Raw genomic sequence first — 25,533 nt, 5'->3', positions numbered from 1 at the left:
TAAATAAGGGCCAGGCACATTCTTGGGGATTTCATTTCAAAATGGGTTTATGGTTTAGTTCTGAATGTGTATGAATTAATGAACCTGCTCTCATCACCATCTTGGTTTAGTGTGTTAGCATGCGAACATTAGGCAATTAGCACTCAACAAGTGCAGTTGAGCCTAATGGGAGTGTTATTGCAGGTATTTGGTCATAAATAGAAGTGTTGAACTAATTAAAATCTTGACCTGATGATGGAGCGAGCTGATGATGGAGCTATATGAACAGCTGAGCGAACACCAAAAGTTATTCTGGCTCATCCTGAGGGGGACATGGATGTGTGGACCAAATTTCATGCCAATAAATCTCATAGGTGTTGAGATATTTTACTTTAAACCAGAAAATGTCAGGCTAGAGGTAAAGTCAGGGGATTCACCAACGTCATGAGGATTCATCTTCTTGGGATCACGAATGTCTGGACCAAATTTCAAACCATCCAATAGTTGTTGAGAAATTTCATTGTGGCCTGACTGACCTTAAAGGACAACACAATTTTATACCGTTTTACTGTGTTTATATTTGGCGGACCCTGCCACCTTTCTAGCTTTAAGCAGTTTTCTTGGACCTCATTTTCCTCTGAGAACAGCTTGTTTATTCAGTTATGGAAAGAATGAATATTATCACCTCATTGATATAGTAAATATTTAAAGTTTTTTTAAAGAGTTTAAATTTCCTCTCTATAACTACGTAGTGCCCCTTTAGTATCTGATATTAAATGTTCTTCAGTATCAAAAGTAGAGATCCATTTTTCTTATAATGGATCTCAGTGTTTTTTTTATTTACATTTTTTAAAATCTACTCTGGCTCTGATGCAACATGCAATCTGCGAAGTAACTAGTAACAAACGTTGTCAAGTAACTACTTGAGTAAATGTACTTACTGTAGTTACTTTCCATTACTGCCAATATTTGCAGTACAATATATCTTCTTACCACTAAATATGTTCTTAATTTTTTAATAAATAATAGGTGTTAATAGGCTGTACACATGTTTTAAATGTTTTATGTGAAAATTGTAAATGATAATAATAGCAGCTTTTGATGGTTTTTGAAGTAAAAGACAATCTCTGCTGCTGTTTAACCACTAATCAACCTTTTTTTAAATCTTTCAGGGCCATAATCACATTTATTCCCAAATTCTTTTCTCTCTTTGTAGAACTGTATGTGAGTTCTCAAGATCTTGTTCACTGTGATTAGCGTCTTCTTTCATTATGATATAAAACAACTTTTATACGTGTGGGGATGTACAATCCGGATATAAATCTTCTTTTATATGAGCGGGAATTTGGGGAATTTTAGTTGAAAACTTCAAACAAAACCCCTCAAGTGCTGACTGCCTGTTCAGGGATTAGTTAGTACGAGCACCAACACTCATAACAAACACACAAACAAACAAACAAACACGCAGAACCAAATCACTTGTTATTTAGCCTTTATTAAATAATAATAATAACATTAAAAAAGAAATTCTTCTGTACAAAGTCTACAAACAACAGTTTGAGTTATCTGGCCAGTGCCGTAAGTATGTATGTGTGTGTGTGTGTGTGTGAGAGAGAGACTTAGTGTAGTGTGCATTTAATGTCTGCGTGTGCGTATGTGTGTGTGCCAGTGTGTAAATGTGTGTATCCATCGAGACAGAAGAGGTAATACTATCTGGACTTCCAGAAGGAGAAAATGAAAGTCAATCAGGAGAGAGACGATAAGCGTGTGTGTATGTGTGTGTGTGTGTGTGTTTCTGTATGATTGTGTGTTAATCATGTGTCACACATTGATCAGTTTTTAGTGTTTTCATGTCAGTGTGAGAGAGAAAGAAAAAGAGAGGGAGATAGAGAGACATAATAAGAGAGCTCCAAGGCACTTGGAAAACAGTCCAGTGAAAACACAGTTAGATGGACAGAAAACCCTCCATCTCTCTCTCTCTCCATTGTTCTCTCCCTCCATCTCTCCCCCTCTGACCATATTTCAACACCTTTTTTAATATATTTCCTCTATCTTCTTTGTTTGTTTCATCTCAGTAGGCCTCCTGGTTATATCTGTGCATGCCCTCGAAACAGGAAGAGATGAGAGAGGAAGACAAAAAGAGAGAGAAGGAGGCTCCAGGCAAAGATACAACAAGTGTTTCATGTTTGATTCTTTTCTTTGCCTTCCTCTCTTCTGCGCTTTCAATTTGCCACCCCAGAGAACAACAACTTGACCCGGATATTTGACGGATTCAGAAAATAACAAAGAGGACTTTCTGTGATTGACCTTCATCGGCTGGGGCCGAGCAGAGCGAGAAAGAAAAATACAAAGCAGCCAGAGAGAGGACAGAGTCTGGTCCTCCAATTACTGTTTTTAGATTTCTGTCTGGGTCGCTGACTTCTGCCTCCCTCCCGGCCTGCCTTGTTTTGCTGTCTCTTTGTCTCTCTCGTCTCTCTTTCTCACCGTCCACCTGGCCTGCTGACAGTCTCATTTTGTGTTTCATTTTGTTTGTCATCTGTCAGTCGAGTATCTCATTTGTTATGTTTACATGCAGGGAATCGCCTGCCGACAAGCCGACTGCTCCAATTGTTTGGATGAACCCTTTTCATTTGAATCTTTCACACACTTTAATTGACTCTGTTGACAAGTTAATCAAATGTACAAGAACCACAGCTGGAACAGTCTGCAAGCCAAAAGGTAACATCTTTAACTGCAGGTAGTTTCAGAAGCATTGATTAACAAGATGACTGTTTGTTGCTATGTTTTATGTTGCAGCAGTCCATGATTTCCATTCATTTGCAGCAAATTTGCAATTTATTTCATTTATGAGCAACACTTGCTCACTCCTGTTCATTTTTAACTATGACCACGACCTCCCCCGAAGCTTTACAAGTTGCTTTTAGTTGTCAATATCCATACAAACTAAAATGATGCTTCAGTTTCCACAAGTGTATATTGTAGGAAAAACATGTTAAACAAGTTGCAGATATGTTTATAATATTTTACTTGATATGACGATAAAAAAGCATCCTGGGAGGCATTAAATGTATCCTGCGGAGGTTTCTTGTAAACATTAAAAGTAATATTCACATTCAAAACTCTCTAAACCCTATCTTATGCCCAGTGAAGAGCGGTCACTGCTAGTTTTCGGACGCCCATGTCGTGTAAATAGCAAATCTACTTTCTTAAAATGAGGTGTGGTCTGGCGCATCGATGGTGCATTGTTGTCTTGAGGCAGCAGAAAGCGACTACGCAGCAAATATCGCGGCACATTAAAGCAGCAAAACTAAGCGCTGTAGTTATAAACCTGACAGGACAGAGGAAACTCTCCGGAGAAACAGAATTAAACCTTTATCTTCTGAAACAAATATTCTTAGTCAGCACTGACGGAGTTCAGGATTTATCAGGACGGCTGCTTTATTAAAACTTTTTTACTGTACGAAGCTGGACTGTGTGCGACCTTTTAATGAGTAGAAGAACACAGAACATTTAATAACATTAGATAATGACTGAATCTGTCAGCGTCTCAGGAGATTTAAATTAAGCCGCTGTGCCTCGTGCGCAAATCTGCACATAGATCTCTCTTAATGGAATAACACACTTATTGTTTCTGCCGCTGGGGGATCGCTGCAGATAGTGTAATTAATATTTTCGAATATTTGCACCCAGTTAGACATTCCCTAAATGCACTTGCACCATGGACTTTGAACCACGCGTCACAGATCGTGTAAATAGGGTCTATTGTGTGTATTTCTGAATTCTGCATTGTTTACATGCCATGTTTGTGAGCTCGCAATCTTCTCCTTCATGTGTTGCCTGCATGAGATACAAACAAAATGGGAAGCAGCTTGTAAAAACATTGCTCCATACTGCTATTGGTGGTCAAAAACTCCACAGGGTGCCTTTAAGTTTCCACCAAAATGTATTTAGCTGAGGCCAAATGGCGGCACATGAATGCAATTCTTGGGTGAAACAGCTGCACAATGTACACATGCAACCTGGACATTTTTGTTCAGTATAAACTCGCCAGGCTTTTAATAATCTGAGTATAAACGTCACTAGTTTTAGGTTCAGACATCAACATTCCTGCATGTAAACATAACCACCATATTTTTTCCCCCTCCTCTCTCTCTCTGTCTGTCTTTCTTTGTGTTTGTGTGTTTGTGTTTGTGTGTGTGTGTGTGCATGTGATTCCTCCGGTTCATCAGTCTCTCCAGCAGCACTGGCCCTCCTCGATGGCTGTCCTCCGATACAGCGTATACTGTAGTTAGCTTAAGGCTCGATTGTGTGTCCAAGAAAGTCAACGGTACGCTTTCCGTTCTTTCGTTCCTTCCGTTTTCTGAGCGTCCTTCATTCAGGGGGGGTGGGGGGTGACGCTAAGAGCGGCGGATAAAAGGCAGGATGATTCATCTCTCTCAGTCCGTTCTCCACCCGGCCTCTTTTAACACTTGTTCAGACCCCCTGTGCACATACACAGCTCTTTGGCAATCCATAGGTTGCAATAAAACAATCACTGACATTTTGTTCACACAGTGTCTGTCCATCGTTTCAGTCTGAAAAGCAAAAAAATATAGATATATACCAAAGACAAACCCTAGAATACTGAATCTAAAGCACGACTCCATAACAGCATGTTAGATTTAGATAAACCTCTGATTTTCTGTCATCCATCTTCCTTTACTTTTCCTCTAAAGACTGATAATCTGTAATGGAAAATGTGCCAAAATAGAAAAGGACTGAGGTTAACAGTTAAGACCATGGAGTCCAACACAACGCTAAAGAAAGTCTAAAAATGGCGTAAGAGCTCTACAGGGCGGCTACGAACTGAAGCTGGCTTTTCTTTACCTTTATTTATTTTTTTCTCCAAATAGACACGAGTCTAAAACAAAACAAAAACAGTCACCATTACTCTTCTATGCCACTGGTTTCACAAAGCGCAGACCAAGGGCAGACAAAGGAGCGAGCGGGCGCCATTCGGCGGGTTAATGGACGGTCGAAACTCACAGAACTCATATCTAAAAACTTTCAGAAACAAACAAAAAAAGAAAAAAGGTCCTTTTTTATCATCCTCTTTTTCCTTCTTCGCCTTTAGAAATCTAGATTCTTTTGAGTTGATATCTGTTAAACTTCTTCAGGGGGGGGATAGGCATTCGCTTGATATGTGTTGATTTCAGTCAAAAGTACCCACATGAAACGGTCCACTGGCGGCTTCACGAACAGTCAGAAGCTGCAACTTTTTTTTGATTTCTGCATGCCGTCTCTATTGGCCACATTCAAATTCTGCAAAAGCTAATGAAAGTCTCTTCTTCATCAAGAATCCCATGACCAACTTTTTCACCGAACACCCAAGACTGTGCTGTCAATTGAGGTCCAAATGTCCAGATTGTCATGGGTGCTCTAGTCCGTCTCATTTCTCGCTTCATTCCAGTGGCTGGTGGGTTATATTCTATGGTAGATCTGTCATTCATATTCATTTATTCATTCCTTCATTCATTCACAGGCTTTTTAGAATCGAGCAGGCTCTCTCCTGCAGGCGGAGGAGATATGGTACTGTAGGTAGGGGGATTCTGGGGTCAGGTGTTCCCCCAGTTTAGGCCTCATAGCATGTAGGGGAGATCAAGGTCTCACGTTCCCCCTGGCACACAAATAAGTGGGGGAACTCTGGGTTGAATGTTACCCCTTTAGACATCAGAGCAGGATATAAGGTAGGGGGACACTGGGGATTGAAATAGTGCTTCATTTTCATGTTTTTCTTTGTCCAAACCGAGAACAAAATTACTTCTGCGGGGGATCGCGGGACGCGTCGTTCCCCCTCACGCCTCCGAGCAGCACCTCTGCTGGTTTATCTTCACTTTATGCTTAATCCCGTCGTACAGCTCGAAGTTGTAGTTCTCCAGCGTCGTGGAGGAGCGTGACGAGAGCCCGCTGTAGGAGCACGTGCAGTAGAGGAGCAGTCCCGCGCAGACCGCACCCAGCAGGACGCCCAGGGAGCTCATCACGATGATGGTGAGGAGGATGGGGTCCAGCGTGTAGAGCCAGGCGTTGTCCTTGTCTTTCTCTGACACCAGGGTGACGGAGGGGGGGTCCATATCAGAGGAGGAGGGGGTGGAGAAGGGGGACGGCCATCCTGGGAAGACGTACCCTGTAGAGAAACCAGGACATTTTAGTACATCGAGTACTAAAAAATAAAGTTCTGAACTATAAAAAGTACTAAAATATAAAAATAACTGTAAACAATTGCGATTAAATAGATTGTACTATTGTTTTATAGCCAGATAGGCTCCCTCTACTGTATGACATGCTTTCAAAAATGATTGGCAGAAATTTTTAATATAATTCTGTATAAATATAATGTTTATTATTGTCTTTTTATAATCTTGTGTCCCCGACTGTAATTAAAGCATCCCACCTGGGATAATGAAATGAAATGAACTGAAATGAACCAAAGCAAAGGAGCTAAAATTAGCACAAAAAAAAAAAACGGTCGTATATTAATTTAAAGTGAGACTATGTGACTTTTGCCTAAAAGCAGCGCCTGAATAGAGTCATACTGTAATGTCAGACCTGACTCAGTAATGTACACATCAATATCTATCTTAAATATAAAGCTAACAATAGCTCCCATTAGCTAGTGGTCATAACAGACCAAGTCAGGCTGCAGCAGCATTATTTATCTCAGTAAAAGAGCTTTTAATCGCAAATAGATTCAATTCTTCATGTTTAATAGAGTAAATGTGGTCTCGCATCTTCCAAAGGCCACACGGTCACACTTTAAGGAAATTAGTTTAACCGTTGCAGAGGCAAAAGTCCCACATTATGTCTGATGTATTCAAGAACGGCTAATTCTCTTAACCGCAGCCCCGGTTGTTACTGACTTCAAAACTGTGAAAACATAATGAAATGAAACGACCGTAAAGGTGCTCTCTGGTGTGTTTTGGGTGTGTTGTGAAAGTGTTGAAGTGTGCACGTGGAGTCGACCCAAGCAATCATGCTAATCCACTTAATGAATGTATACACATGAACAAGCCAATCCGCAATTAAGTACTGCATTTAGAGTGTTTTATGGAAGCACGCACACACACACACACACACACACACACACACACACACACACACACACACACACACACACACACACACACACACACGGGAAGCGGTAGACAGACAGTAAACAGACTTGTTTAGTGATGAAAAGGCTGAGTACTCTTCTTGTTTCTGTCAAGGGGGCTGAGAGAAACAAGGGACACACACACACACAAAGACACACACAAACACAGGAAGTAAACCGTGATGGTAACAGACAGATGTTTTCTAGGTGCCCAGGAGGAAGCTGTCTGTCTCACTTTGTCTGCGACGGAATATGAAAGAGGAGGAGAGGAAACATACACTAACAAACCCCACATGCACACATGCACACACTCGCATACATGCACACTTTCGAATGCTCTCTCACACTCTGCCCTTGTCTATACACACAGACACACACCAGAGATCGTCTGTCACTGTTGCCACAGGCTTTTCTCCTTGTGGAACCACGAGTAAAACGAAGAGCCACGAGCGTGCCCGCCTGCTTAAAGAGCGATTCTGCTATTCGTTGGGTGAGACTTGTAAAACAGCCAGCGTAGCCTCGGGCTGTGAGGAGAGGAGAGAACAAGCAATATAAACTCACCTCCGTCGATGGGCGGCTTGGGATGGAAAACAGGACCTTCTCCGAAATCTATCGATCGAGGATCTGTTGAAAAGACAGAAAAAAGAACGGTATTAATCTCGACGATCCAGTCCACAACATGCTGTGACAACATCAGTCCATTTCTTGTTTTTGTCAGCTCAAAGGTTACATTTGTAGATGAGAATCAAACTACACAAACAGCTCAAAGAGTGAGTGATCTTGTTTAAATTGTCTGAAGAAATCAGGTAAGAGATCTCCTATAAACCATTCTGTTCTGTGCTCAGTGGATCAAGACATGATAACATCCAGGGTTACCTAATATTTAACTACCTGGTTTCATTATGTGATAAGCATCATTGCTCTTTTTCTTTATTTGCTTAGAAATAAAAAAGAGATTGTGAGAATGAGTCGACTGATAGAGAATGAGAAAAGGGGAGACTGAACTGTGAAAAAGAAAAAGACACACAAAGCTGTTTCATAGAAAAATATCGCTTTTATTACCTTCACATTCCCCAACAATATAGTTTCTTTTCATTCCAAGACCGTGAAATTCAACAAGCTAAAATACCACATTATATTTCTGAGGCAGGCCAGAGTGCAAGGCTGTGAAAGGGTTTGGAAGCTCAATTCTGCTTCAATTCAAGGAAATTGATATTACAATCCTCGTAAAAAAAAAAAAAAAAAGAGAGAGAGCAATATCTGGGCAGCTGATAATCATTTATTGCTGTGGCAAAGGAACCAAAAACACATTATGAAGTGAAGCCGTCATAGATATTCAAAAGACAAGAGGTGAAAAACTAATTTAGTTGATATGAAAAAGAGATACGGAGCCTCATTTCCTCACTTAGATAAGGTCATTTTTTTTTTATGAGACAATTTTAACACCCAGATTAAACCTACTAAAAACAGCCTTCACCAACTTCTAATACTCTTCAGTCTGTAAATAAGAGTAAGTGATTAATACTTCCATCTGGAAAATGAAAATATCTGCTCTGCATGGATTAAATATGAGGTAATTTCCTTGAAATTAAAGTGAAGTAAGTCAATCAAAATTTTTTTTTTTTTAAATTGACTCAAAATTGACTTCCAAACCCAATTCGAGAATAAAAAAAAGAAAATGACTCGATATAATTTCACTTTCAGTTTTATATCCACCAACAAATCCTTTGCTAAATGGTTTGTATTCGTTCTCAGATGTTTGGTTGTTGAGAATTTGATTATTTAATTTCTTTTGATTGATCCGTAGTTCAATATTTCATTTGCTGGAAGTCAAATCCAGTCAAAAAGACAATCACAAAGTCGAGGTCTTTCCTTCACAGAGGCAGAGAAAGTGCACAGTAAATATAACAGTGATATGGCTGAACCCAGGGATGAACGTTTGTCACAATTTGAATTAAAAACTGACTCAAGTTCATCCCTTGATCAGGAAAAATCTTTCTGATTAATAAAAAAAACCCTCAATTATTAGAACACGAAATCAAAGAACAATCAAAACATCATCGCTTCATTTAATAAAAATGACATCATCAAGGTAGATTTTACATAAACTCAACATGTGGTTCTACTTCACCCCCAAAATATGTGATCTGACATCACTGAAACTGAGGGCGGAGAAGTGAAAACTGAGAAAAAAAGACTGAAGTACAGGCGATAACCTGACACACATCTCAGATCTCTTATAAACATGACTTCAAATAATGGAGACATACGTCTTCACCATCCAAGAAAATAAAATAATAATAATAGTAGGCAGTTAGGCCTGAAACACGAGCAACCCAGCATCACAGCAGTTCATGAAATTGTGACAAAATTTAAGCTGTGGCTCCATTTAGGGGCTGCAAACCTTCGAAGGCTGCATTTGAAGGCCGGATGCGTCACAGTGCAAAGCCTGAATTCTGGTGTGACACTCTTGGACCATGTGCACCCACCATCCAACCCAACAACCTCCCAGTTTATAGATGAAGTTTATCATTGAGTCAAAAAAACTTAACACAAGCAATTTCAAATTCGAGTCCAAAACACAAATCCTGTCAATGATATTTTGTTACAATTTCATGTACTGCCGTCATACTCTGTTGACAAAGAATAAGTGCTCAGCTATGGCTGATACCTGTGGTCACACTGGAAATTCTTCTATTTTATGGAGGTCTCGCTGAAATGTAGCCTTCATGTAAAACTACGCTTCAAACATGCACATGAAAGCATCTAATCAGTCGTCTCTTCCCTCTTCTGATCGTCTAAGTGTACGATCTTAAAACAGACCCTCCAGGCTCCCTCTAAATTCTCCATTCTCACAGTCAACTGAAATCACTGCAGGCCTTGACAAAACATTAAATCACTAACGGAGAGATAGCAAAAGAAGCAGGATGGAAAAAAAAAAAAAACCTCGGACACTCTTTGGACGACTGTTGAACACTTTCTAATGATCCTGGCTTAAAGCCCTCGGGCTAGGATCCTGAGAAGAATCATCATGCGGATCTGAAAGGAGATTAAAACTCCCTGTAGCCCCATTTTATCTCCACTGTCCAATTAGCAAAGAGTAGAATAAAAAGAAGGCTTTTTTTTTTTTTTACACAGGCAAAGACATGGATGGCTCTTTGGCACCATACGCTGCTCCAGTGGGGGCCCGAGGACCTGTTAGAGTGCTTTCACTCGTAATATTTCTCCAGGAAACACAAGAGGGGGAGGAGGAGGAGGCAGAGGGAGAAAAAATAGAGATGGCCTGAGGGCGAGAAGGGCTTACCGCAGGGTTTTATGAATGCAATCAGCTCCATTAACTAATTAGAAATATTAAAGGGCCTCAAAGTAGCCCGTGATGGAGAAAGGGAGCGGGAAGTGAGGGACGGTTGATTTAAAAGCGCCGCATGAAAAGACGCCAGCACATTTTCCAAATCTTGCAAAAAGTTTGATAGAGAGAGAGAATGAAGGAGAAAAGTGCACTGGCAGCACAACATAAATACAGTCATATATCATTCCTCTATTTGAATCTCGGACTCACATTGATTGGGTTAGCAGCACGAGGCCGCTAGAATGAGTCACATAATGTGTAAATCATACACGAGTCGATTGAAGTGGAAGGGAGAGGGGATGGATGTGCAAAAAAAAAATTGAAATACTTGTTGACTGAAGCACAAAAATGCATTTTATGAGGCACGACTTGTTGAAGTAAGTCAATATAGAGAGCTGCGGAGTAGATAACATTTTAAACATGCATGAAACAATGATTTAAACGACCGAATTTGTCGGATTCTTCGCTGTCTGTTTGCAGTGTGTCTCCATCACACTGTCGATTCTGCCAAAAGACTTTCTTTCATCTGCTTTTGTGTTTGAAACAACCTGCCCTCCTCCTTCAATCCTCTCCCTCCTTCAATCCAAACCCCAACCTGCCTCCCTGTTAGCCCTCCTCTCGGAGTAAGAGAGAAATCTATCTTTAGAAAGTATAGAGAGACGTTTTTTTTCTTTTTTTCTTCTTCTTTTCTTTACTTCTTTCATCTTGCTCCATCTCTGGGCGCATTCTGTGGAGGGAAAGGGGCCTCGCTTAATGGGCCCTTCTCCTCGGAGAGATTTTGCTCTCCTCCATTTTCTGCCTCTCATTTTCTCTCCTGTGTTTTTTACTGGGAGGATTTGCGATGAAGGGAAGGAGCAGAATAGGAACAAGCGGGTTTTGATAAAAAGGGCTGGAGGATTTGGGCATGAACAAAATGATGTAGGGGGGGAAGCACACGGCACAGGATGGGGAGCTGCTGAGAGTTAGGGAAATAAGTACCACAGCGGTGCGAGCGTGGATCTGAATAGAAGTTGAATCTGGGCTTCTTAAATCAAAACAAGGCAAATCATCATCTTTTTTGGTTTTTACATCATCTTGATTATTTGCACAAAACATATCGATTTGCTTCATGTCCCTGAACAGCCCAGTCTGCAGGGTATTATGTTAGCAGTGAACGCGTCAGCAAACCGCAGATACGTCCAAGGTTGACATTTGTATCAAACGTGGCATGTCACGTTTACATTACATGCTTGTTAGCCACCTGTCGCAGCAAGAGGTGGAGGGAAAGACTGGAGTCACAGCACTGGATATTTGTAAGGACACCTAGATACGTTTCCGTCTGTTTTAGTGGCCACAAAACTGGGTGTTTCTTTAAGGAGCCGTTGAGATATTTTTCATAAATTTTTTTTGGCGACAGAATCGGGTGTTTGTTAAGCAGAGATTCGGACCTTTCAAGCGGTTTTTGTAACAACCATTTTTCACGGGAAATCTCCATTCATGACCGTGGCAACCAAAGCAGATATTTTAAGCCAAATCAAGACGTTTTCCTAACCCTAACCAAGTGGTTTTTGTGTCTAAACCTAACCAGAGCATAAACACAGCATTGTGTTGAGAAAGAAATAGAAAATGCAACCTAAACAAAGGTGAAGTTGCAACATAAAGAAACCTTCAGTTTGAAGTTATTTCTGTGGTTTTGCAGAAACGTACTTTGCAGAAACATTTTTTTTCTGGCGCTTGGGTTGAAGCCCTGAAACTGGACGCTTTAAATGTGGGACAAACATTTTCTGCTGCAAAATGGCGTCAACTTCAACAATTTGAAAGTCAAGAAAAAGTTGTTAAGATCATCTCAGTGAACACAATCAACATGACTGTTGCCTTAAAACAATAGTCGATGAGTATAAAAAAATAAACACTGTATTACTATTATACATCAAAAGCACACGTAGGCTTACTGTAACATGTGACTACAGAGGAAAAAAAAGGTATTTAATTCAAAACCAGTACATTATCAACTCATTCTTTATATTAAGATTCACAGTTAAAGTAAGAAATTGTCATAAATCATTAAAGCCTTCAATAAATGATTGTTAAAAAGCATAAAAGTGCTAATGTTACTAAATAAAGCATAAAAAAATGCATCATGTCACACTCGTCTGCTTGATTTTTATGCAAACTCAACTATTACCATGGGAACACATGAAAAAAATGACATACATACAGTTGAGAAAACACCAACAAAGCTGTGAAAGGGGGTTTGACAGTAGCGCTGCACTGGAATCAGTCTTCTCTGACAGATCACAGTGACTGAAATGATCAAAAGAACTGACCAGTGATCCTGGATCAGTGTTTTTTTTAAAGGGCTGTCTCACAGCTTACAGTATGTTTGGTCTCACCTGTCGAATAGAAGCAAAACTGACCATTTTTGCAGCCAAGCGCACCACATTTTCATACAATTTGTCATCGAGGAGAAGACTGACCTCCTGTAAAGACTTTAAATTGCACAGACTTCGAAGAAAACTGCAGCTTTTACGATACATATGATATTTGGATTTGTTTCATTCACCCAGTCTAATGTGTGCAGGTCATACAAAGATGTTTAGTTTGAACATTAACAGACACAGGCATTGGATTATCCATGAAATCCAGGCGAAAAATAAAACCGTTTAGAGTCCATTCATACTCTAATTTGACACTGAGGCACTAACTCGTTCCGGAGGTGAGGAGGTAATAGTTATAAAGCACATCTTTAAAAAGGCATATCAGGATGTAATGAAAGAAAAAAAAAGCACTCAGGGTAAACACGTAAGACTTAGCAAAGTTTCGAAGTGTCCGTGCATATGTGTGTGAGACTTTCTGGGTCTGCAGGATGCGATGCGAGCTGTCTCATCCTATCTTCCCTCCAAGTAAACCAGACAGAACAGCACGACACCGATTCCTCCCCAGACCAAAGGAGTCGGCCACGGTGGATGTGTAGCTGTCTATCCGTCACGGCTGGACGGGCAGCACTAATTCCTCCTACACCTTTTTCTCCTCTGTTCTTAATCTGTCTCTGTCACTCTCACTCTCTCAAAGGCTAGTGGACGAGTAAACAGCAGCTTCATTCAGGACCCAAAGAAATATCCTCCTGTCTTTATGCAGCACACATTGTGACTTCTATCTCCCTGTACCTGGGTGTAAATCCCTGCTCTGTCAGACAGGGTATTTGGAGGCAGGTAGACTTATGGAGGAGGAAAATATGCTGTTACAACCCTGACATTGTCCACTGTTTTGTCCAGAGTCTGTCAGGCAGCCAACCTGTGATATACTTGGTATTCTGATCATAAATCCGTTTCATTTTCAGGTTGGGGCGCAGCTGTAGAAGCTCTTAAGCACAAAGTTGCACTCTAATCTTGTTATCAGGCCCTCATCAGCCATCAGAGTTGGCAACCGCAGTTCTTTCATCAGCTCGCGCCACTGAGGGATGTAAAGTTTGATGTCAGGAGTTCATTCTGCCAGCTCCAGCCAACAAGGAAGTCGAGCAAAGGTGCATCCTGATTAGTAGTTAATTAGATCAGTCATCAGCGAACAGGAACTGCAGCGTCTCCTCCACGTGGATTCTCATCAGTGAAGAGCCGCAATTATGCTGAATGCTGCTGTTCGATCACAAAGCATTCGGATAAATGAGCTGTCTTCAACACTGGGAATCACAGCCGTCGTCTTTCTCCAGTCTGATGGTGAGCATGGGGTCAAGACTCTGACCAGTACCAGGGTACAGGTGGTTTTGGTCAGGGCTGTGGATCAGATTGTAGCTGAGGTTTTGGTTCTGGTTGTAGTTTTGGTGGCCCTGCTGAATTGGATGCTGGCTGTTGCGGTACGCCACTGAATGATGATGATGATGACCACCGCTGGTCTTCTTGGGCGCCCAGTGGTACCGATGGCGGCAAAGTATCACCACCACGGTTACAGTGACCAGCAGCAAGAGGGCGCCGCCTCCCGCCAACACATAGTACCAGTAGGCAGGGACAGGCTGCACCGCCACTGTGTCTACTGTGGGCTCCATCCCAGATATGGCACCCCCTGGAGGGCAGGAGGACACATTACTGGTTGGCACCATGGACGAGGGAGGCAGGCATGCAGGCCGCATTGGAGAGCTGCTGATCGTCTCATTGACCATTCGCTAAACCCCTCCCCCAGATAGTGATCGTCAAATCAAAAGCTTAGCAACTGTAGCAAGGCACTGCAGGTCTGTCAAGCTTTGTGCTGAATTATGTGTGTGGGTCTGAAGTAAGAGTAGTCTTTCACAACAGAATTTAGATCTGGATGTGACGTCGCCCCCTCACACAAGGACAAAACATGGTTGCTCTGGACAACAAGGAGCTTTTACTAGCTAATTATTGCATAAATAATAGACTATTTAATATATTTTATTCCATTCTTTATAATTAATATATTAATAATATCCCTCTAACATCATTTCTGGAAGCTCCCCCCCCTAGTGTAGAAGTATAAAAAGCAAGAAAAGTCCAGGACAGGGGGTGGACAGGGTCAGTGGGTGGGTCATATGCAGGACTTTATCCCAGGAGACTCCTGTTTGTGACCAAGAGTCAAGAGTGATTTGTTTTCAAGTTATCTTATGTAAGTTACCGGCAACAAATGACGTAATGAAAGTTACGTAAGTGACTTGACTGAACGTTATTTTAACACAAAGCAGACTATGGCCATTTGACAACCTTAATAACATGCCAAAACTTAAGTGAAGTGTTTGTGAGCAATATTTATTTTGAAAGCTTAACCAGATGTTGCATCTGTACGGTTGCTAACTTGACCACGGAGGTGCTGCTGTATTTGTTGGGAGAGAGAACGTTTTTTGTCTACCTCTAAATCAAGGATCTCTCAATGTTAGATCTAACGTCCTTATCAATGTAATCTGCATACATGATGTGTGAGAATGGAAAGCTTGACAGGCCTACTTACAGGAACTCAGAGGATGGGACTTAGCGAATGGTCAATAACTGACATCAGCGAGCTGCAATGAGTCTGCCTGCCATATGTAAGATCAACAGCAGGCAAAAAAACAGACCGGCAGCTTCTAGATTTAGCTCACTTTTCAATATTTCGGCATCCATCTGCATTTAAAATCTTCATTCTCTGCTGCGTATATGCTTTGATTGTGCCGACTTTACTCATAGTATCCTTGGTCGATGCAAACGTCACAAGCATTAGCTGCACATTGACACGCAGAGGCTCATGCCATGCGTTCAGATTCAATCATCAGAATGCAAAGCCTTGATTATGCAGCGACTGGCTGATTCGGACAAAGGGTGGGGAGTGTTAAGTGGTTGTATTCGGTAGGATGCAGCTGCTTTTATCAGGGCAAGATCACATTGAAGGGAGTCGAGTGGAGGGGGGAAAGAGATGGAGAGGGAGAAAAGGGGAAATCAGAGAGAAATTACAGGGGCAGAGGAAGGATAAGAGCGAAGGCATTATTGGGAGGAAGAATGGAGTGAAATAGAGAGGGGTGGTAGAAAGTGAGTGAAAAGGGCGGGGAGGGAGGGGAAGTGAAGGGAGAGAGCTAATCCTGCCATGATATCTTTAATCCTGCATTAGAGGGTTTGTCTGAAACTTCAATACTCTGTCAACTCACTGTGAAAGAAAGCCGCTGAGAGAGAGGTGGTGGAAGAAAGGGAGAATGGGAGAGAACGAGAGCAAGAGAGAAAGAAAGAGGAAATAGAGGTTGTGTCGGCAAGATGGAGAGGAGAGAGTAATGAAAGGACAGAGGAGAGGTGCAGAGAAAGGTACAGAACCTCGAGGAAACCAGCGAGCTTAATTTAGTCTTTTTTTAAAGTTCAGACGAACTCTTTAAGGGTTTAAAATTGTCTTTGATTGTAAAGCTGCGCTCTAAGCAGCCTGCACAGAGATCCTTCCCACCAGTGGATTAAGACACAGACGATTTCTAGAGCTGCAAAAAATTGACCGTTACGTTAATGCTTTTTCTTTTTATCTAAAGAGAGGAAAAAGAGGGGGAAAGTTTCCCAAGAGCACCGTTTCCTAAAGTGAGCCAAAAAAAGTGCGGCTCTCAAGGAACTTTGGTAACTAGAGTTTCTGGAATTCGCCAAATTTCGGTCTTTTCTCATTCCAGGTCTTACAATAATCTTTTTCTTATCAGACTGAGATACTTTTAAAAAGTGGAGTTGAAAGTGTGAGTCCTACTCTATAGTCAAATTAAAGCTAGAATTAGCCTCCTTTCAGTGTGTGTGTGTGTGTGTGTGTGTGTGTGTGTGTGTGGCACGATCGGTCCCTCGCCAGAAGCCAAATGCCTCCTTGGTTGCCATGGATACAAAACCCCGACAGTGTGGCAGAGTGGATCATATCTCACCACAATAACGGATCATGTTATCAGGATATAATTAAGGAGAAACTTTCTTAAAATGTATTTTCCAATTCTCTTGAAGTTTCACCATAATGAGAGATTTTGGGGCAATTTTGGGTCATTAGATTTATTTAATTTATACATTTTCATTAGTCGCTCTTCACAGGGCACCTTTATAGGTAGCTTATCATCTTTATTCTCGTTGGACAAAGTCAGTCACTTTATTCCTGTTCGATTTTTTAAAATAAATCAAATTAATTAGATGAATTCTCTTCCTTAATTTTCTGTGTACGTCTTAATCACTCAAAATCCAGTTTCAGTCTCCTTTTTACCTACATGATGTTGGCTGTAACCACAGCAAATAGACCACTGATTAATAGATATTTCTATATTCCTAGTGTGTTTGAAAAGTGTCAAAAAATTCAGCTTTCAGTCACTTTTAAGATATACAAGATAAAAAACAGTCGAGGCGTTTAAACTGGCAATAAACTGCTTTTCCTGCTTTAACTCATCACTCTGAAGTAACGACTGATTGCACGGTGTAATGACACCATCCACGGATAGATTGGTTTCCTATAAACCTCGCTTTCACGATGCTACTCAGTCTGCCACTGGGCTTGATTTTTTTCCTGGAAAAAATCAAGGTCAGATTATGGCACAAAACCTGCCAAAACAGGAAGAGGCATCGTTTGGCCCCGTCTCTATTCCCAGGTAACGTTGGAACAACTGGGATAACTGTGGAAACTCTACACTGCAAAAGAAAAAGAAACCCAATGATGGAGGAGGCAGAGAAGGCGAAGAGGGAGGGTGATAGAAACCAAAAACAATGGAGAGCTCCGGTGTTGCGTCAAAATCTGTCCCCCCACTGATATGTGTTTCTCTACATGGTTTCAAACTGACATTCTTTCTACGAGATCAACTATTACTCTGCCTTTTCATAGACCTGAGATCAGGGTTTCTACGTCAAATTGGGATTCTTGTCGTTATCATTTTCTTTGGACAGTAGCCAGGCTGTGAGCGGTAGCCATGTTGCTAACGCTGTCTTTGTGACAGCGGTGCCAACAGTAATACCACAAGGAAATACAAGGAGGGGGATGTTGCCAGATACGCTGTGATATGAAAACTCTGTTTTTTTTTTTTTAAGAGATTATAAAGCAGATAAAGATGCCTGGGGTAACTGATAATAATCCAATTCCCTGAAAATGTAACTTCAACTTCAGTTTATTAAATGCACATCACCCAGAGAGTCAGTCAGTAAAAACATCTGAAAATGTTTCACTGTTTCAGACGCCATTTTAGACAATGAAGTTTATTGTTAAACTATAAAATATCCTCATTCTGTTACATATTTTTGTCACAAGTGTTTGATCACCACTTCTTTTTTTATTAATTTGTTAATATCAGCCGATATATTGATATCAGAAGTGTTGGTTGGGCTCTACTTTAAATATACATTTGCAATAATGCAGGAAACCAAGAATAGGGTTCAACTACATCTGTTCACCCAAAGACAAACACTTCAGTTCTAAGCTCACTTTTCAACAGACGTCCCAGATGAGAAATTTAATCCCTCTTTCCGGGGCTCATCCGCATGAAAACACATGTATGTTGTCATGCTGGGAGTCATGTGATATCTGCTCATGATCCGATAGTCCGAGAAACCTGCGAGCATTAGGTCAGATACTCAGAGTCTGAGTCAGGCGACGAGGTCGACCGTTGGATTTGACTATTTTAGGGAATGGAAGTTACATTTCTGAGCTGAACGAAACCAAGCGCTCCTCAAGTTTCTGACAGTATTCAGAGAATGTTTTTGATCTGTACACACACACACACACACACACACACACACACACACACACACACACACACACACACACACACTGAACTGACTAAATTAAGCACAAACCATCAGTAATATTGACACAAACAAACTGAATCGTTTCCTTGCACCTACAGCAATAAAAAGTAATCAAAGAATTAGATGTCCCAGTTCTAACCTGTTTTTCTTTTTGCATTTGGTGATTAGAGTCCAGATTGATCGGACACTAATCACCAAATTAAACCTCTAAAAGTGTTGATAAATTGCTCAGGGTCTGCAAATATAATACCACTTTTCATATTTCGTCCGTCTCTAAACAAAAGCCGTCCTGCAGGCAGCGTTTAAGGTCCCGACCCAGACTTTGAGAGCAAGAGATCCAGTAGCATAATCTGCCTAAACCCTTTTTATCTGCGTTCAGACCGGCCTATTTGAGGAGGGAGGGAGAGAAAAAGAAAAAGAATAAAGGGAAACTGGACGGTGATCAGCTCTGCATTTCATTTAGGTGGGATCAGCAGTTTGCTGGGCAGGGTAATCGAGTGAGAAATGGAGGAGAAGGAGCAGAGAGGAGAAGGAGAAGAGAGGATGAAAAAAGGAAGGGAATTAGAAAGAAGAGTTGAGATGAAAGAAAAGAAGCAGAGAGGAGGGAGGAGTAAAATACAGAAAAAGTGCAGAAGAGGGGAACAAGGAGAAATAAAGAGGTGGAAGAAAAGAGGCACCTTGTATGGTGCTGAATGCAGAGAGAGGAAGCTTACATGGATGAGGAGCGATCGCACCGTCCTCTATTAGAGTAGTGAAGGTTGGACCCGACAGGAGAAGCAAGTTCTGCCTAGTTCTTTAAATCCGCGGAAAGAAGACCAAATGAAGACTTCTTCATTGCGTCTGAGCAGCCTAACCATGACCTTGTGATTTTAACCTTGGTTCCTGTCAACTTTTAGGCACAGAGACTCGTCACATACGTGTAAACCAGATGTGACAGATCACACACAACACTGTGCACATCGTCAGTACACTGCAATGTGACTCTGTTGTTGCTGTTGTTGTGAATATTTTATAGCTCTATTCACACGGGACCAGTATTACCAGTGGACCTCAAATCATCTCAACCTGTCTGTTTTTCACGCACCGCATTCGCCATTTTTTTCCCCGGATATGATGCCAAGGCTCCGCATGATATTAACATTTCAGAAGCAGAGCATCTGTTCTTCAGCAGCCACATTATTAATATAGTTTAGTTCTGCAATCTTAATACATTCCTTACAAGCATAAATACACGTGTAAAGTGAAAAATGCTTTGTCTGTACTTGAACACGACAACCTTTTGTCGCTCCTAACCTTCTCTTCTTGAAATGTCAACACTTCTGATCTCAGATGTTTGTGTTTTCGGGACCCCAAATCACTGAGATGCCCATTCGAACAGGACTAAAACTATCACATGACCTCTTTGTTTGGTAATTTGTGTGGCATTTTTTACTTTACGAACTACAGACACAGCAGATTCGTACCTCCACAAGTATTAACAATTACCAGAGGTCCACAGGTAACACTAGTCTCGTGTGAATAGGGCTTATGCAGTGTGGGGGAAAACTTAATTTTCTCACAGAGTTACATACCAATCTATATAACCGGGATTATCAGCCCAGCATGCAGAGAGTCATGCTGGAACAATGCAGTGGATCCATTCCCTCAAGTTGCAATGCTGTCACCATAAAGGTGGATGAAGTCCACGTAAAATAAACACCGTGACGAAGACCTAAAGGTGCTATTTGTGAGTAAAGATGATTTTTGAGTCAGATAATGACCATCTGGGTTTCCCAACCTGTCAAAAACTGACGCTTTGGGATGGCGGTTGACTCAAAAATCAACTTTTTTCACAAGTAGCATCTTTAATAAAGATTTTAAATGTATTTGTATGTGGATATATATTGTGAAAAGAACTGTATATGCGTGGAAATAGCTCAAACGTTGAATTTTCAGTCAGAATAAGAGTGATTTATGCCTTGTTGAGCTGAATGTAACACATAATGCACTAACAAGGTTCCTCGGGGCCGGTGCAGTGCTTGCGAGCTGAGCTTAGCAACAAGCAGAAAGCACAGACATTTGACACAGGAAGTACAAACGAAGCAGGAAGTAGAACTTACTGGATATGCCAGGAGTTAAGGCAGGGAAAGGCTCTGCAAAAGAGAAAGAAAAGAAGAAATGTTACTGATGACGGTTAGTAACGTATGTACGATGAAGACAATGGAGGGATAACGGTGAAATTAAAGTTTAGATGACTGATGATACTCGGTGGGTGAGGAGGATACACTCTCTGTGTACTGATGCATATTTTAATGACTAAACTGACATTTGGTACAACTATATTGCAAATGACTGCTAACAGAAATTGACTGTAATCCAGCTGAATCGCAAAATTGCAGGACGCTGCACTTTTACCGGGGCACTTGTTACCCCTCTCTGAGAAAATCAATAAAGATTTGTCGAGTTCCGAGATGTTGCAGGAGTCTAAAGGCCCATAAATCTTCCTGGATGACAGTCATTTTTACAAAATGGAGAGAAAATAAAGAGAGGAAGACAAAAGTGTGGGCTGTCAGGTTTAGAAGAGAGGACGTGTCTCTCTCTCTCTCTCTTTGTGTCAGTCATTTTTTAAAACTGCTCTCGCTTTCTTCTTTCTGCTTTGTCATCCTGTGTCTCCGTCCTCTGATTACTCTTTTCCCAAGGTGAGACACAAACTGTTGTTTGGTGGAGAAGGAGCGAGGAGGGGACGGCTGGAAGATGGGGGTGAGGGAAGGGTGAAGAGAAGTGAAATAGAGGAATGGGAAGGAAGGGTGGAGGTAAGTTAAAGGGTCGTGGGAACAGGGACTGAAATTCACTGCTGTTTATTATTTGCCGGAGGAGATGACATCTATTATGAAAGCGAGAGGGGAGAGAGGAGATGAAAAAAAAAGAGGGAAAACCAGAGAAAGGCAGCACAGATAGAGAAGGAAGGCGATGGATGAGAAAAATAAGATGAAGGAATAAAACGTATGAGCAGAAAGTAGTGGAAACACATCGGAGGGAGAGGTTCGGAGTAAACATGTCGTCGCAGGCAGTCAGTAAATAAGAGTCTTGTTCTGACCTGTGACTGATCAGTGTAATATTTAACACAGCTGAGTGCAAAATTTAAAATGTTTGGTGAAGAAAAATCATACCTGACCCACAGAAAGAGTTACAGTATTTAAATGCCAAAGTTAGTGGTGTGCCAAACATGAAATTTTGATAATATTCTACAAAACAATAATCAGTTATAGTCATTTACAGAGCCATTCCTTAAAGGGGTACTCCGGCAATTTTGTATTGCATTTCCAAAACATTTCGTGGACTTTAGTTTGTGGACATCTAAATATACCAGAATCCTACAGTTCCCAGGTTGATGGTTAAGTCCGGGAACCACTTCATACCTGAGCTGACAGCGTTCCAGTACAACAAGTTGGGTTACCAGTTCTAGCTAGGTTAGAGATTGTAAGCTATTTTAAACAATACCAGTTGATTAACAATGTATTACACTGACAGCTGAGGCACCAACCCAAAGCTTCAATATTTGACGATGTTGGGAATGAGACTCAATAATCAACTTCAACAATCTAAAAACTGCTCTTCCAAAATGTTAGTGCCATTATTTCATTTCTAAGATATAAAACTAGACTAAAAACTAAACTTAAAACAAACTTAAATTTGGTGCCATAAAGTTTGAAGTTAAACTCTGATTTAATCAGGTTTAAAATGTAATCCTTGTTGCAGGCCAGACTAAATAGTTAACAGAGCTGAAAGAGAAGCAGTGGCACCCTGAGAAGCTTGTTTACAAGAGTGTGTGTGTGTGTGTGTGTGTTCATGTGTCATGGTTATTAATGCAAAACAACCGTGGTGGTTTTTACATGTCATTATACATTATACATTATTGTGTGCATTTCCGTGCCATTATGTGCGCTCGCTTATAGCAGGCTATCACCGCCCTGCTGTGCTCGGTGCAGCGGTGCTTCGCTACATTAAATGATAAGAGTATTCCCATTTCAAATGACGGAGAGAGCAAACTGTGTGTGTGTGTGTGTTTGTGTGGTTGGAAATGATGTTTCTCAAACAAGGGGAATGTGAATGATTTCAAACTTAATCCTGTGTCTAGTCTGTGTGTTTCAAGTCAGTCTGCATTTTTTTCTGTTGAAGTCATAAAAACGTCCACGATTGAAGCCAATAGGTCTAAATAATAATCTGCGTGGCCAGTTTATGTCTTTAATCGCAGAATAACTACATGTTGCTCTTTCATGTCATCACGACAGACACACACACAAACACACACATTTTTTTTGCTGCTGTATGGCCCAGCGACCAGGCTGGAGGATGAGAGAGCGACACAGAGGAAGACAGAGAGGAATCATAAAACGGTGGGGTGGGGTGGTGAAGGAAAAGACTGAGGGAGATACAGAGAGGGAGATATGAAAGATAGATTAGAATCCATGCCCAAAGGCCGTTTGTGGCCTACTTTCTTTTTTTTCCTTTTATTTATATATTTTTTCTTTCTTCTGTGTGTGTGTGTGTGTGTGTGTGTGTGTGTGTGTGTGTGACTGTGTGTGTGTAAACGAGAAACATTATGAGTTTCTTTTTCTCCCTCTGAACCGCTCTGTGGTGAAAACATAGCATAAACGGTGTGGTGTGAAGGAGTGAGAGGGTCGGACAGACAGACAGACAGACAGACTTATCAGACAGGTTGTGGGACTTACGTGTGCACTGCTCCAGCTCGATGCTGCTGCTCATGTGGATGTTATCTATTCTGATGTGGCCTCGTGTCGGGTGATCAAAGAAACCCTCGAACACCACCTACAAGATAGGAGAAGAAAGAGATACAGCAATATTACAATCTTTATTAAACACACTCTATTCTCAAATATTTTCACATCAAGGATCCCTAATCTGACACAGATTAGACCAGGGACGTCCATTAGATAAGAAAAGTAATTAAACCCATGACCAAAAGACTCATATATTCTGTTATTGTGCTACTTATGGATTAAATATTAGCGAAATTAAATAATTCCCCTTTTTGCTGAGGAACCACTGGTGGTCCCCAAACCACACAGCTGTAAAATAATTGTAGTGAAGCAAAAAGTTGTTTTTTTTCCTTTTGAGTAGAAGTAGAAAGTGGCATGAAAAGAAAAGACTTCAGTAGAGGACAGCGCCTCAAATTTTTATCGAAAGTTACGACAGGAACTTTGATTTTTTGTTAAACGTGGCAGCTGCTTTGGACAAAATATGACGAGGGTGAAACAACTTTGTTATAGTGCTGAACTGAACCACCAGACTACAGAGCTGCTCCTTTCCTCAGGCTATTCGACCGCCATCAAAAATATTTCATTTTATGAATTATCTGACTCGGTGACAGGCGTTTAGAAGAACTATCACTACTCAGAAATCTTGCTCATGGTCTCGTTGGCTTATGTGGGTCATATAAAGCCATCAGTGCTACATTTTAACCAGTTAAAAGTCCCTGGTAGTATGTTTAAGTAAAGCACTTGAGTAAATGTACTTCAGTCAGTCCAGAAACAACCCTTACCTGATACTCTTTGGGGCTTTGTGGCAGGATGGTGCGGCCCTCCCTCCAGTGAGCCCCCTGGTCTCCTTTGAGAACCCACAGCAGCGTCTCCTCCTGGTCGCTGTCCCTCAGCAGGACCCTCAGGCTGCCCTGCGCCTCCCCCTGGAGCTGATAGTGGAAGAGGAGGCAGAGCGGGCCCTGCTCCGGCCCCACCTCGGGGCTCAGCAGCCGGGCTCGCTTGCGCTGGGTGTGGGCGCCTGCGTCCAGGTGGAGGTAGTTCCCTGAGAAATCTGGGGGAGGACAACAGACGCTGCGTTGTGAAATCAGATTAATGAGTTGGAAGAAATGATTCAAACTGATGCATCACCACTCTTGTGAGCCACATTTATGATTTTTTCTCTCTGCTATTTGCATTTTATTCATTTAATGGCTTCCATTTTAATGAATTTTATGATTTGTGACGGTGCTGCCGCAGAGTGCCGATTCACTCCCAACATACAGCGTGATGTAGTAATGCAGTGGGATGTGGTTGCTTAGAGTTTTAAGGCATTACCGCCATCGTTCTGTGGTATGAGGCTTAACCGCAAATGAGACTGCCATTTCATCATGGCCCCTAATGGCTATAGATACACACACACACACGCACACAACCATAATCACTCCGGATGCTGACACCTCGTTCTGTTGCTCTCCCTGTTTTTGCTACTTAGTCAGCAGAGCCATCATACCGCTGCACTCACAATGCTTCTGCATACACTTTTTTTTTTTTTTTTTCAAATGTAATTCACTTCTTTTTCTCTCCTCGCAGCTCAACGAATTGACGGGCAGAGGGCCCAGAGGAGGCGAAAGGAAGGAAGGAGTGAGTGAGCGAAAGAGTGAGCAAACATGACACGAGAGACAGAGAGAAAGACGGCGCTGTTGTGTTTTCCCTACCCCAACAGGACCATAATCATTAGCTGGCTGCTGTGTTTGGCTGTTTGTCTATTATGGCCGCAGAGTAAAAGCTTCGCTGGAGCTGCAAATAGTGTTTTTTATCGACATGCAGACGCTGTGTGCGACATCTCAAGAGAGAGAAGAGGAAAAGACAGAAAATATCCATCTATCTATCTATCTATCTATCTATCTATCTATCTATCTATCTATCTATCTATCTATCTATCCATCCATCCATCCATCCATCCATCCATCCATCCATCCATCCATCCATCCATCCATCCATCTAATCCATCCATCTATCTATCCATCTATCCATCCTCACCTTGTTTTCCCTCCGTCGGCTTAGACAGAAAAAGAAAAACACTCGACAGATTTTGCCGCACATCACACTTAATGAATAATGGATTTGGGTTGAGGTAACTCTGTTTCTTCA

The 25,533-nt window shown here is 41.4% G+C and overlaps 1 protein-coding gene across 1 annotated transcript in view; it reads right to left on the bottom strand.

The window, feature by feature from the left end:
* Window positions 1–1,458: 1,458 nt before the first annotated feature.
* The window catches only part of LOC141002574 (neuropilin-2-like), a 109,302-nt gene continuing 85,227 nt past the window's right edge, over window positions 1,459–25,533 (bottom strand). Inside the window, exons 14-18 of the mRNA XM_073473929.1 lie at window positions 24,186–24,454; window positions 23,356–23,452; window positions 20,743–20,775; window positions 7,670–7,732; window positions 1,459–6,142 (exon numbers count right to left, since the gene is read on the bottom strand). Of these exons, the coding sequence (XP_073330030.1) occupies window positions 5,814–6,142; window positions 7,670–7,732; window positions 20,743–20,775; window positions 23,356–23,452; window positions 24,186–24,454 (791 nt within the window). The 3' untranslated portion in view covers window positions 1,459–5,813. The remainder of the gene's footprint in view (window positions 6,143–7,669; window positions 7,733–20,742; window positions 20,776–23,355; window positions 23,453–24,185; window positions 24,455–25,533) is intronic.

Source organism: Pagrus major, chromosome 9, assembly GCF_040436345.1.
Source record: "Pagrus major chromosome 9, Pma_NU_1.0".
NCBI classification, from domain to species: Eukaryota; Metazoa; Chordata; class Actinopteri; order Spariformes; family Sparidae; genus Pagrus; species Pagrus major.
This window is presented reverse-complemented; position numbering and strand designations above follow the sequence as displayed.